At 34.2% G+C, this 12,096-nt stretch overlaps 1 protein-coding gene across 1 annotated transcript in view; it reads right to left on the bottom strand.

Moving 5' to 3' along the window:
* The window catches only part of LOC128664085 (NAD-dependent protein deacetylase sirtuin-3), a 77,803-nt gene that overhangs the window by 17,529 nt on the left and 48,178 nt on the right, over positions 1-12,096 (bottom strand). The window contains exons 2-6 of the mRNA XM_053718767.1: positions 7,554-7,671; positions 5,128-5,376; positions 4,886-5,059; positions 3,038-3,270; positions 1,876-1,976 (exon numbers count right to left, since the gene is read on the bottom strand). Of these exons, the coding sequence (XP_053574742.1) occupies positions 1,876-1,976; positions 3,038-3,270; positions 4,886-5,059; positions 5,128-5,348 (729 nt within the window). The 5' untranslated portion in view covers positions 5,349-5,376; positions 7,554-7,671. The remainder of the gene's footprint in view (positions 1-1,875; positions 1,977-3,037; positions 3,271-4,885; positions 5,060-5,127; positions 5,377-7,553; positions 7,672-12,096) is intronic.

The following is a 12,096-nucleotide window of genomic DNA, read 5'->3' as shown; positions in this document are numbered from 1 at the left end:
ACAGACTTGGTCAAATTTGACAATATTTTTTTTTTATTTTTTTTAAATGTACTGTATCTTTAAGAAATTAACTAAAGTTGATATGGATTATTGAATCCTAGTTGCCACGAAATAGCCAATAATGAAAAGGGTTAATAACCCCTGAGCACTAAATCAGTAAACAATAGAGCTGTTTCACTTTAAAGATTTCTTTTTTTATTTTTGACAAATATCAGTCACCCTGCCGCAGCTCCTACCTTCCTGGATCACCAAATCCACCACACTGTCAGTCTAATACACTTGTATGATCCCCACAAGTGCGCACAGTAATAGAGCCGATGCGGCCATCAGAGAAGGGAAGATGCGCTGTCAGAGCGCGCGGAATTAAGCCCCGCCCATCGTGGGCGTGATTCAATAACGATTCACCGTAAAACCGCCATAGAACAAATTACAACCACCTTACACAGGGCCATTAACAGTGAACAAGCAGTCAGTTGCATCCACCTGTTACCCCTCACACCGGAGCCTTACAAATAAACATCCCCAGCGTCAGCCCAATGCACAGTTACTCTCTGCACACACAACCTCCTAGTGCCTCTAGCGCTTGTCCTCCATGCTAGACTGACTGGCCCATATTCTATAATAGATCCGGTCTGTTCCCAAATCGGCTACTTACATATACCCCAGTGCTTTTAGGAGAATACCTAATGTCTGAGTATGGATGTATGGAAAACATATACATCCATCTATCTATCTATCTATCTAAAACAGGGCAGAACAGTTAATCTGAGACACCCAGAATAAAAACTGCACTTACCTCTGTGCTGAGTATACAGCATAATTATTCCACAGTATCAAGGAGGTCCCGTCTTCCTCCTGAGGTCCTGTGAAAAGGCAGGGTCTTGGTTACATTTTCAACAAGACCATGTACAGAGAATGCAGCAGAATATGGGAGGCGCAGTGGATACAAAAATCCCCCAGTTCCCATAGTCTAGAAGACTTCTCAGCAGCTGCTTTGTAAGAAAAAACAGCACCATCGGTACCGTTTGAAAATAAAAAACTCTTGATTGCAGAATCTAAACTAACACCTCACTTTACCTCTTCCTATCACTAACACAGGCAAAGAGAATGACTGGAGTGGGAGGGAAAGGAGGAGCTATATATACAGCTCTGCTGTTGTGCTCTTTGCCACTTCCTGCTGAGCTGACCAGGAGGCGTAATCCCACAAGTAAGGATGAAATCCGTGGACTCGTCATATCTTGTAAAAGAAAAACAATTTTATTCTATTATTAGTTTGCTTCATTTTCTTGGTATCCCCTTGTTGAAGGAGCACTACCGGGACCTAGCAGAACACATTGGTAAGTCAATGACAAGAGGCATATATGTGCAGCCTCCAATCAGCACCTAGCTACCAACTCCTGATCCTACTTAGGTATGCTTTTCAACAAAAGATACCAAGAGAACTAAGCATATTTGATAATAAAAATAAATTAAAAATATGTTTAAAAAAAATTGTATGCTCTATCTAAATCATGTAAAAAAAGGAAACATGTGGAGTTTCATATCCCTTTAACCATGAAAATGTTATTGTTCCCACACCCAAGAGAGGCTGGAGTGCATTTCTTGGAATGCAGAAGTGTGAGACTCCTACATGCTGCACAGTGATTGGCTGACGTGTTCATTTATACATGTCCATAATTGGAAGATAAAACATTCAAAAGTCTTTTCAAGGGGTCCCTGCAAAACAATGCATATTTTACTAAGAAATTTACTTTTAAATTTGTCATGCAGATATTTTCTGATGCATAACATGAAATGTTGACTTCAATGCCCCATTTAACAGTCCAAGTATTACACTGCAAAGGTTTGAGAGAATTAGACAAAAAGTAACCTCACCTGCGCTTCTGCTGCTGGGAAAGGTGTATAGCATAAGTGGCAAGATGCAGAAGAAAATGTCCCATGAGCCTCCACAAGTTTTTCAGGAGGAATCCCAGCCACTAGAAAAATAAATTACTTTCCACATAAAAATGTTTTTGTCACATTACTTACTAAGCTATTTATGACCACAATATTGAAATATAAGGCACTCGATATCTTCAGCAGCTCATTTGTTATTATAAAACTGTATTCATATAAGAACGAGTAAACACTACTAAAGCACAACAACAACTTCTTCTTCTTCGCAGACAATGTAAACTCAGTGAGCAAACTGAACTTATTTGGGACACAGTGCAGAGCCCAGAACATAATTTGTACATACAAATGTACAGCAAGTCTCTTTCAAGTGACTGCAGTATGTGGTGCGCCATAGTGACAGACAGAGCAAGGCGCTCAGTGTTTAATACCCATTTAATGCAAATCAGAATACCATTGATTAAAAGGAGCTGCAGAATGCACAGTGCAAAAAAAATGAAAATATTTTATATTACAAAACTTTCATTGACAACCAAAATTAATTCACCATTTGTTTACAATTAATATAGATTCTTATATTTCCGATTGAATAGGAGGTATTGGAATGTGAGCGATATTGTATTTTGGCTTCCCACCCGATCCAGACAAAATTTCTGTAAGTGAAAAGAATCTGTTTCTGATCAAATACTCTATTTTAAAATAATGTATTGGCATAATACCATAGATCACCACAAAAGGTGAAACAAATATATTTGTTTGCACTATATATTTATTAAAGTTAAATTTACTAGGTGCATCAAAACTGTGAATCTCAACTATCACCCACTTTTTAAATATTCAAATCATAACAAGGAACATTAAAATAATTTAGAATTGTTGCAGCCAAAAAAAAAATTAAAAACTAAATACTCAACACACACCACAACCACCAGATGTTTCTGTCCTGAATAAAACTACTTTTCAATTTCCTGTTGACAGATTTTTATTTTTTTCCCACCCTAAAACTGTGGCTCTTTTTTCTATGCACAACAAATTGTATTTCCTAGTCAGAGACAAGACATCTGCTATCAAATAAGCACTTCTAGTATTTATAGATTAAATAAAGAAAACAAAATGTAGTACAGGAGATGACAGAAACCCTTACTTCTTTCTAAGCCATCTATGTTCTGTGTGTAACATCTCAACAGGAGACCTTTATCATGCAACAACTTCACAAAATAGTGAACAAAGTTGGGTTTGTATTTTCCTGGGTATAGTTCTTGAGCCAGGCTAAAGAAAGGCTCTGGATTATATGTAAAGTAGTCAATGTCAAATATGGCTTCAGGGTAAGGAATATTATACTCCAGCAAATTGTCATAAAGTCCAGTGCCAGGGGTCCTATTGGAGAAGATAAGAAAATACTAAGAAATAGAAACAATACTACTAATATAAGACAATATGAAAAAAGTAATCTTTTTTCCTGTACCTGTTACATTAAAAAAATAAAATAATAATAGTATACTATGATCCTTTCTTCGACTAAGTTCACAAAAGTTATTGCTTAATTTCAATTTCCTTTTTTGAATGTTGGCCTAAATGAAAGCGATGGTAAAGTTTCCAGTTCTTATAATCAGATCAGAAATATATGATATTTTAGATGGACTTTAATTCATCCACTCTATAAAGATGCACTATAACTTACTTTTTAATATAGCAATTAAATTCTAGGGCTCTGGCAGGCCACTTCAAAAGAAATTTTGTGTGCCAACGGTTTAACAGTTTTCCAATCGGTGCTCTAGCCATACGGCACTCAATTTTTTGTTGGCTAGAGTGCCAATTGGAGATCAGTACAAAAACTGTTAGCTCACAAAAAAAAAAGTGGGCGGCCAGAGCGTGGGGTATTGGAATTTCATCGCTATATAAACCATTAAGTTTTTTTATAAGGGTGTAAATATAAGTGAGCATAGGAACAAAATTATGTCTAGAGCAGTGCTAGACAAATCTGTTTAAAATTAGGAGCCAGTAAGAATATTTAGGAGCCAGACAGTGGTATTTGTATATAGATATATGGAGAATAACCCCAAAAGTTAGGAGCCAAGGATAGAATTCTAGGAGCCAATGGCTTCCTGGGTTTGTGAAGCTATGGTCTTGAGGATACTTTTACCAGTCAACTGAATAGAGGATAGGAGAGAGAGAAAAAAAATAAGTGTACATCCTTTTAGTCCTTTCAAATATAGTAGGGTATATTTATACAGAAATGCAAGACAGGATATATACACTATTTCACTTCCCACTGTTTCGATCTTATGTCCTCATTTTCTGTATTAATAATCTACTAACTACTTCCATCAGTTATGAACAATTTCCTTAAAGTGATTGTAAACTTAAGCTCTACTCAACAATATTTGTAATAAAGTAAATGATGAGCACTTTCATTGATCAAACCCTTTCATTTCCTTATACATTCTGCCGTTCTTCCACCCACAACGCATAGTCTGTGTAAAATGAATAATCATGCGGTAGCCCCCTTTGGCTTCAAAACCAGGGGGTGTTATTTTTAGCTTGCTGGACGCCAAATTGGGCATGTTATGATTGGCTACAGCGTGATTCAGCATTTTACACAGAAAGAGACTGCGTTGTGTGCAGAGGAAAGTATAAGAAAATGAAAGGGTGTTTGATTATATATTTTGGCGTCCACAACCATTTTGATCAATGAAAGTGTCCATCATTTGCTTTTTTATTACAAATATTCTTGAGAGTGGAGCTTAAATTTACAATCACTTTAAGAAAGGACTTGTGAATGCTTGCAGATTTTTCTTCAGTTGATTTTTTAATTTTTTTTATTTATTCATGCAGTTTTTTTTCTTCCCTAAAAATTAATATTTACTAATTTGTTGTCTGAAGCAGTTGCCATATTATTACCAGTGATCAAATAAGCCTAATACATTGTCATTTGGTTATCAATTTCACTAGACCAAAACAGGTTGTCATTACACAAAAGAAAGGGTCTTACCTAAAATCTGGAATGCCACTAGGTGTGCTGATTCCAGCTCCAACCATGACAATAATGTTCTTAAAGTGGTTATTTAAAATTAAATCAGAAAGGTCTTCACATTTTAATGGAGCTGGAGGTGATTTTTTTCTGTAGACTTTTTTGGCCAGAGTCCTTTTTGCCATAAGAATTCTCCTGCAAGTAAAGATTTAAAATGTTATGCATCAATAAAAACCAGGCTTGTAAAACAATTATGATCTTGCCTTGGATGGTTTTGTTTCTCAAGGGAAGGCAGCCGAGACCTTTTTTTGGCACACATATCTACTGGAGGACATATTGGTGTAATGGCAACCTTTTGAATAGCAGCATTTGGACTTTCCGTTTTCTGCACACTAGCCAAAGCTGGCATTACAGGTATTTGCCAATTTTTAATGCACTGTGTGTCAAGGGTAGAGAACGGCAAGGTGGAAATAAAGCTCTCCATGGTGTCTTCAACAATTTATAAAAAGGCACTGTAAAATAAATAAGATTCAAAATACTATTGTCAGTGATGCAATGCAAATACAATAAAAAAAACTAAGCTTTACAATATAATACCTTGCTTGTGTACACAGCACTATGTAATATGGCAGCACTTTACAAATGATATGTGGTAAAATATTTTAATTAAAGTACTGGCAATCATTGCTCGTTTTAAAGTTATAAGATCAGCAAAAGGAAGATCTGTAAGCTTAAAGGGACAGTCTACATCAGAATTGTTATTGTTTAAAAAAAAAAGAAAGAGATAATCCCTTTATTACCCAATTCCCTAGTTTTGCACAACCAACACAGTTATATAAATACACTTTTTGCCTCTGTGATTACCTTGTATCTAAGCCTCTGCAAACTGCCCCCTTATTTCAGTTCTTTTGACAGACATCCATTTTAGCCAATCAGAGCTGGCTCACCTGAACTCCACGTGCATGAACACAGTGTTATCTATATGACACACATGAACTAAAACCCTCTAGTGGTGAAAAACTGCCAAAATGCCCTGAGAGAAGAGGCGGCTTTCAGATTAGATTAGAGGCAGCCTTCAAGGGCTTAGAAATTAGCATATGAACCGCCTAGGTTTAGCTTTCAACTAAGAATACCAAGAGAACAAAGCAAAATTGGTGATTAAAGTAAATTGGAAAATGGTTTAAAATTAAATTTTCTATCTGAATCATGAAAGTTTATTTTGGACTAGACTGCCCCTTTAATGGCCCAAGCTAGAAATCCTCTACTCATAATACTTGCACTCTAAGAAATCACTGCTGGCATTCTGTAGTTAAAAGGGACAGTCAACACCAGAGTATTTGTTGTTTAAAAAGGATAGCTAATCCCTTTTTTACCCATTCCCCAGTTTTGCATAACCAACACAGTTATAATGATACACGTTTTACCTCTGTGATTACCTTGTATCTAAGTCTCTGAAAACTGTCCCCTTATTTCAGTTCTTTTGACAGACTTGCATTTTAGCCAATCAGTGCTCACTCCTAGGTAACTTCACATGCGGGAGCTCAGTTATCTATATGAAACACATTAACCAACGCCCTCTAGTGGTGAAAAACTGTCAAAATGCATTCAGATTAGAGGCGGCCTTCAAGGTCTAAAAAGCTAGCATATGAACCGCCTAGGTTTAGCTTTCAACAAAGAATACCAAGCAAACAAAGCAAAATTGGTGATAAAAGTAAATTGGAAAGTTGTTTTAAAATTACATGTCCTATTTGAATCCTGAAAGTTTATTTTGGATAATAGATCTGGATTTTTATTTTTTAGTATTAGTGATGGGAAACATACAAAAAACACAAACAGCAATATAATGGCAAAATAAAATGTTCAATACATAAACTCTTCTTTCAGTAACACCTTGACTAAATAGAAGAGAGGGGTGCCCATGTCAGATGTTGTAGGAGCATATACATGAGAACAGCAAGTGAAGAAAAATTGAGAGATGATAGGAATCAATAAGTTAATTCTACAGCATAAATCAAGTACATTAGTAAAATGGTTTTAAAAAGTTACCTTCCCCTCAACTATAATAGGATGTTTCCAGCAAGTTGTATTTCAAAGCTCTAATCAGAGAACAGGCATTAAGTATTTATTTATAGTCTGTGCAAGTTTTAATTACTTTTTTTTTTTTTTTTTAAACAGGGTTATCTGGTTTGGTTCAGGAGATTGGGCACATGAGGTGTGTGTGGCAAGCTGTTCATACCTACTGTCAAGTTATAGATTTGTACAGTAGATAAACAATGACCAAGTCTCAGTCAATTTAGTAGACAACAGCACAAAGACAGAAAATGTGATCTGTAATATCAAGATGACAACAAGCTTTCAAAGGTTAGGGAGTGGAAGAGAGAGAAAGAAAGAGAATGACACATGCGATTATGATACAGTATACAGAGTACCATTAAATTCAGTAAATATCTTCATGTATGATTCATAAAACATCTATTTACAATGCAGATGCTTTAAAGTATGCCTTTTATTTCTTCTCTGATACTTTGTAATGGCTTTGATAATAAAACAAATACTAAAAACTAATAATAAAACTAATAATAATAATAAAACTAATAATAATAATAAAACTAATAATAATAATAAAACTAATAATAAATAATAATAATAATAATAAATTACCCCTCACTCAGAATCTGTATTGGTTTACCTTTTAAAGTCAATCAGATCTTCAAAATTTCTGATAAGGCTGAAGGATTTACAACATTGATAATCTTCACGAACTGTCTCCAGAATAAGTGAAGTGGAATGTCTTAACTCTACATATTCTTTGAAAATAAAGAAAAGATTTGTTTGAATTAATGTAGCCCATATGGTTGGGAGGTCAGAATTTAAACAAAAATATTCAATAAATGTAATCCCTGGATGCTACATTAAAAAAGGAAATGTATACATTATGCACAGGAGTAGTTGTGCATTTTTTCTTTAATGGTCCATATCACTCATTGGCACAAGTGATAAACCAATCTTTCTTTTTCCCCCATTTATTAAACAACTCTGGAAAAATATCAGAAAACAAAACCCTGACCAAAATATTTTTGTTTAGTGCATGCATGCTTTTTTATGTTAACTTCTTTTATATTCAGTTTTGAATAGAGAATCTTTATAACACTATTATAAAGTCCAGTTAGAGCAAATTCCAATAGTTTATAAAAATGAAGACATTTTGTAATTTAATCGCTTTAATATTTTACAAAAAATAATTTTCAATTCCTTATTTTTATTTATGAAAAAAAGGCTATGTAACACAAAGTGTATAGAACTTAAGCCATAGGCAACCTGGTTTATTGAGATTCAGAATTGATTTGCATTTAAGAGGATAAGGTAGCACAAAAATAAGATTTTTTTTTTTTTAAGAAAAAACAAAACAAGAAAACCATAACACACACCACACCTGTCACCATGCACTTAATTTACACTGCAATAAGTAAAGGCAAAATGTAAAAAAGGGACATTAAACAATAAATAAATCATTGATTGAATAATTTATTCAGAGTAAAGATTAGCCTGAGAATAATTAGTAAGTATGTTTAAAAGTTACAACATACTTACAAATTATTATCACTCTGCTCATGACCTCCTACTCTCCTCCTCTCTGGTTACCTCATCGCACTCCCGTTTACAGGACTTCTCCAGACTGGCTCCCATCTTGTGGAACTCTCTGCCTCGCTCCACAAGACTCTCCCCTAGTTTTCACAGGTTCAAGCGCTCCCTAAAGACTCTACTGTTCAGGGATGCATACAACCTACGCTAACCTTACTTTATACCAGTTCCTCTCCTCCATTGCTATCCCCTTACCCCCCTTAGCATGTAAGCCTAAGAGTCCAGCTGTTTGTAGATCACCTACAACAGTGCAACTCTTAGCAGGGCCCTCTACCAATTTGATCCCTATAATTGTTTTGTTGTACTCCGCATTTTTTTATAGCGCTGCGGAATCTGTTGGCGCTCTACAAATAACCGATATTAATAATAAATATTGGAAGTAAAAAAAAAGGGTAAAGTTAACGTCCATAATGCAGTGGGTGACACCATATTGTATCTTAGGTTACATTTTCTGCTGAGGCCAATTAGGAATGGTTATAAATGGCTTAGTAGAGTGTGCAGCCAATGAATATAGCTGTGTCTGCACTTACATGTTTAACAAATTTGAAATCCCACAATATTGCGAATTAAATTACAGGAAAGGAGAAGAAAATAAATAATGAAAGTATATTGCAAAGTTGTTTTACTATATGTACCTTTAAAAGCTAAATACTGATACAAAATTCACTTGGAGGCAATAGTGAGGCTTCCATATATATTTTTCCCCACTGCTGTTTAAAAAAAAAAAAAAAAAAAAAAATTCTACATTATTATAGGAAAGTTCTAAAGTGGTGGTATCTATGTCAACTGTTTTAAGAACTGTTGCATCTTTTCTACTAATCGTGGCCAATTTTAACAAACATTTGCAAAATTAAAAGAAATCTAGTACTCTGCTTTTGTTCTTGGAGATTTTCCCAGTAAAAAAAATAAAAAAAGTGCTTTAAAAATGGTCACCTTTGACAGAGGTAATGGCTATAATATATTTAGTCTCTTCCCCCTTGTTGTGAAGAGAATAGCTATGCTAATAAAAATGCACAGCTGTAGATACTTTATGGCTTTGGGGGGGGGGGGGAGGGGGAGAAGAGGAAGAAAAAAAAAAAAGTTTGACTGTGTCAACAAATGCATCTGAAAGGGGGGTGGGGAATATATATATATATATATATATATATATATATATATATATATATATATATATATATATATATATATATATATATATATTATAAAAGCGACAAATATGCAGCAAGATAAAAAAAAAAAAAAAATCAAGAATAATGATTTATAATTAATTTTAAAAAGTATATGTAAAAGTTTTGCTTTACAAATCTTATGCTTTCCTAAGTCAATATACAAAGCCACCGACAATTTAAAAATGTACAACTTTATTATTAACAACAAGGCACTATTGAGATTACAAGACTATAAAAGCAGGACTAGAGCACAATGGGTTTGAATAACAAAAGGATGACAAGATCCTAGAATGGTAAGAGAAGAGACTATTTCCCATCAAGCTAATGAGCCAGTTTCACAATAAAAAAGTTTTACATATACACATACACACTGTATATAGGCCATTGTAGATTGAGAATGGATAATTACATGTAAATAAAAAAAAAATTGTAGACATATTTCCATTCGTTTAGTTTTTATTTTCTGGTTATAAATGAGCCAGTAAAAATATTTAGAGATCAAATAAAAAAAACATATACCCATAAAAAATAAAAAAAAGTTAAAAAAATTAAATAAAAAAAAATGGACTAAACATTACTACAATATATATTTTATATCCATTTATTCCAAAAACAGAACTAGCCCTATATGTACCATAATTTTACAGCTGTTTATTACATAACTTTTTTAAATAGTAGAGGCTGTTCAGAAAAAAGTAATACAATTTACACAAAGAAATTCTGATGAAAAAACAACTTTTCTCTGAAGGGTAAAAAAAATACAGATTCCAGAAGAGACTTCATCTCTAATTTCGGTTTACATGATCAGGCGAATGGATAGAGCAAAAGATACAATACACCATGCATGACCTTTCTTTTGTAAATACACTAAGCAGACAGATACTTTAACACCAAGTGCAAAAACCAACATTGTCACTAGGATATGGAGAAACCATGGAGAAGAACGACCTAGGATATGGCAGAATGAGCAGTCAAAATCTCCCCTGTGCCTTTATCAGGCAAGTTGTATCCAATTCAAAAATGTACAAAAAATAGGACAACTGCTGAAGTGATGTAGACAAATTGACTCAAATTACTTGTGTGATCACTGAAAAGTGCAGGCTGGCTGCTAGTGTCTGTCCCATAGCAACAAGACGACAGCAAAGTTGATTTAATCAAAAACAACAATTCAGCAAAACTCATGAAACACAAAATTATACATTTATATGGTTTGGAAAATAAACTATACATGTTACAGTCAATTTCAGATCTCATTCCTAATGCATCACAAAATCAGCTACAAAAAGATTAAATAGATTTCAAGATTTAGTTAATTGCTTTAAAGTGCCCAACACAACAAAACTAATTCTTTAGAGATCTGACATCCACTGACCATTGGGACTAAGCTTCTTATCCGAATTAACAAAATCTAATTATACAAGGACCGCAATGCAAAAAACAAGTCAGCAACAAAGCATTTAGGTTTACTGCAGTCACACAAGGTTGTTGATATTTGAGAAACGATTGACAAGTTATGTAAAATAAAAGTCAAAGATTCCCCCCATGGGATAATTAATTGAAAAAAAAATAAAAAAAAATTATATATATATATATATATATATATATATATATATATATATATATATACCCATTTTATGCAATTCCTTAGATATGTAAGACTGCGGAGCAGCATTAAATCCAAAAAATTAACTGCACATGCACAGACTAAATCACATGCAATCAGTTTATTGCAACATTACTAACACAAATACAAAACTGGCAGCTAGAAAAAAATTAATTATCTCTAGTATACACCACTGCAGTGGATTTAGGATATTAGCATATCAGACATTTTCAAGTATTTCATAGACATATAAAAAACATATGCAGCAAGCAAGGATTGAAAACACACAACTAACAGACTCTCAACTAAGATGTGTACTTGAATTAACATTCACATAGATTCCTCTATGGTAAGGAGAAAGTCCTTTTTAAAGACCATATAAGTCCCGAATAGGAGAGATCAAATGACTCAGTTAGTTGCAATATAAATCAATGTTGTAATCCAACTGAAAAAACAATCTTGCAAACATATTTTTTCTCCGTATATGTTAACCGAGGTGAAAACGTCCTCTAATGTTAACTTTAACTGAAGACTTGTACAGCTTGATAGCAGAATAACCATATCCCAGTAGTGCAAAACCAGAAATAGTAAAAGCAGACCTGTTTGTGAATATTGCAGCAAACATCCGAGAAAACAAAGTCACAGGGCGAATGCATACCGGACCGGGACATGAGCCTCCGACATCCTTATCTCACCTATCCCAACTGTATCTCCTTGCTCACTAGGGACACGAGCTTTACAGGTGGACTTCTTGCCTCTGTGCATAAGCCATATCCAGGCGACTTGTAGAAACCGCTTGATTACCGCAAGAACCAGGC

The sequence above is a fragment of the Bombina bombina genome, chromosome 6, assembly GCF_027579735.1.
Source record: "Bombina bombina isolate aBomBom1 chromosome 6, aBomBom1.pri, whole genome shotgun sequence".
Taxonomy (NCBI): domain Eukaryota; kingdom Metazoa; phylum Chordata; class Amphibia; order Anura; family Bombinatoridae; genus Bombina; species Bombina bombina.
Note: the sequence above shows the minus strand (reverse complement) of the source record. Positions and strands in the feature narration are given on the sequence as shown.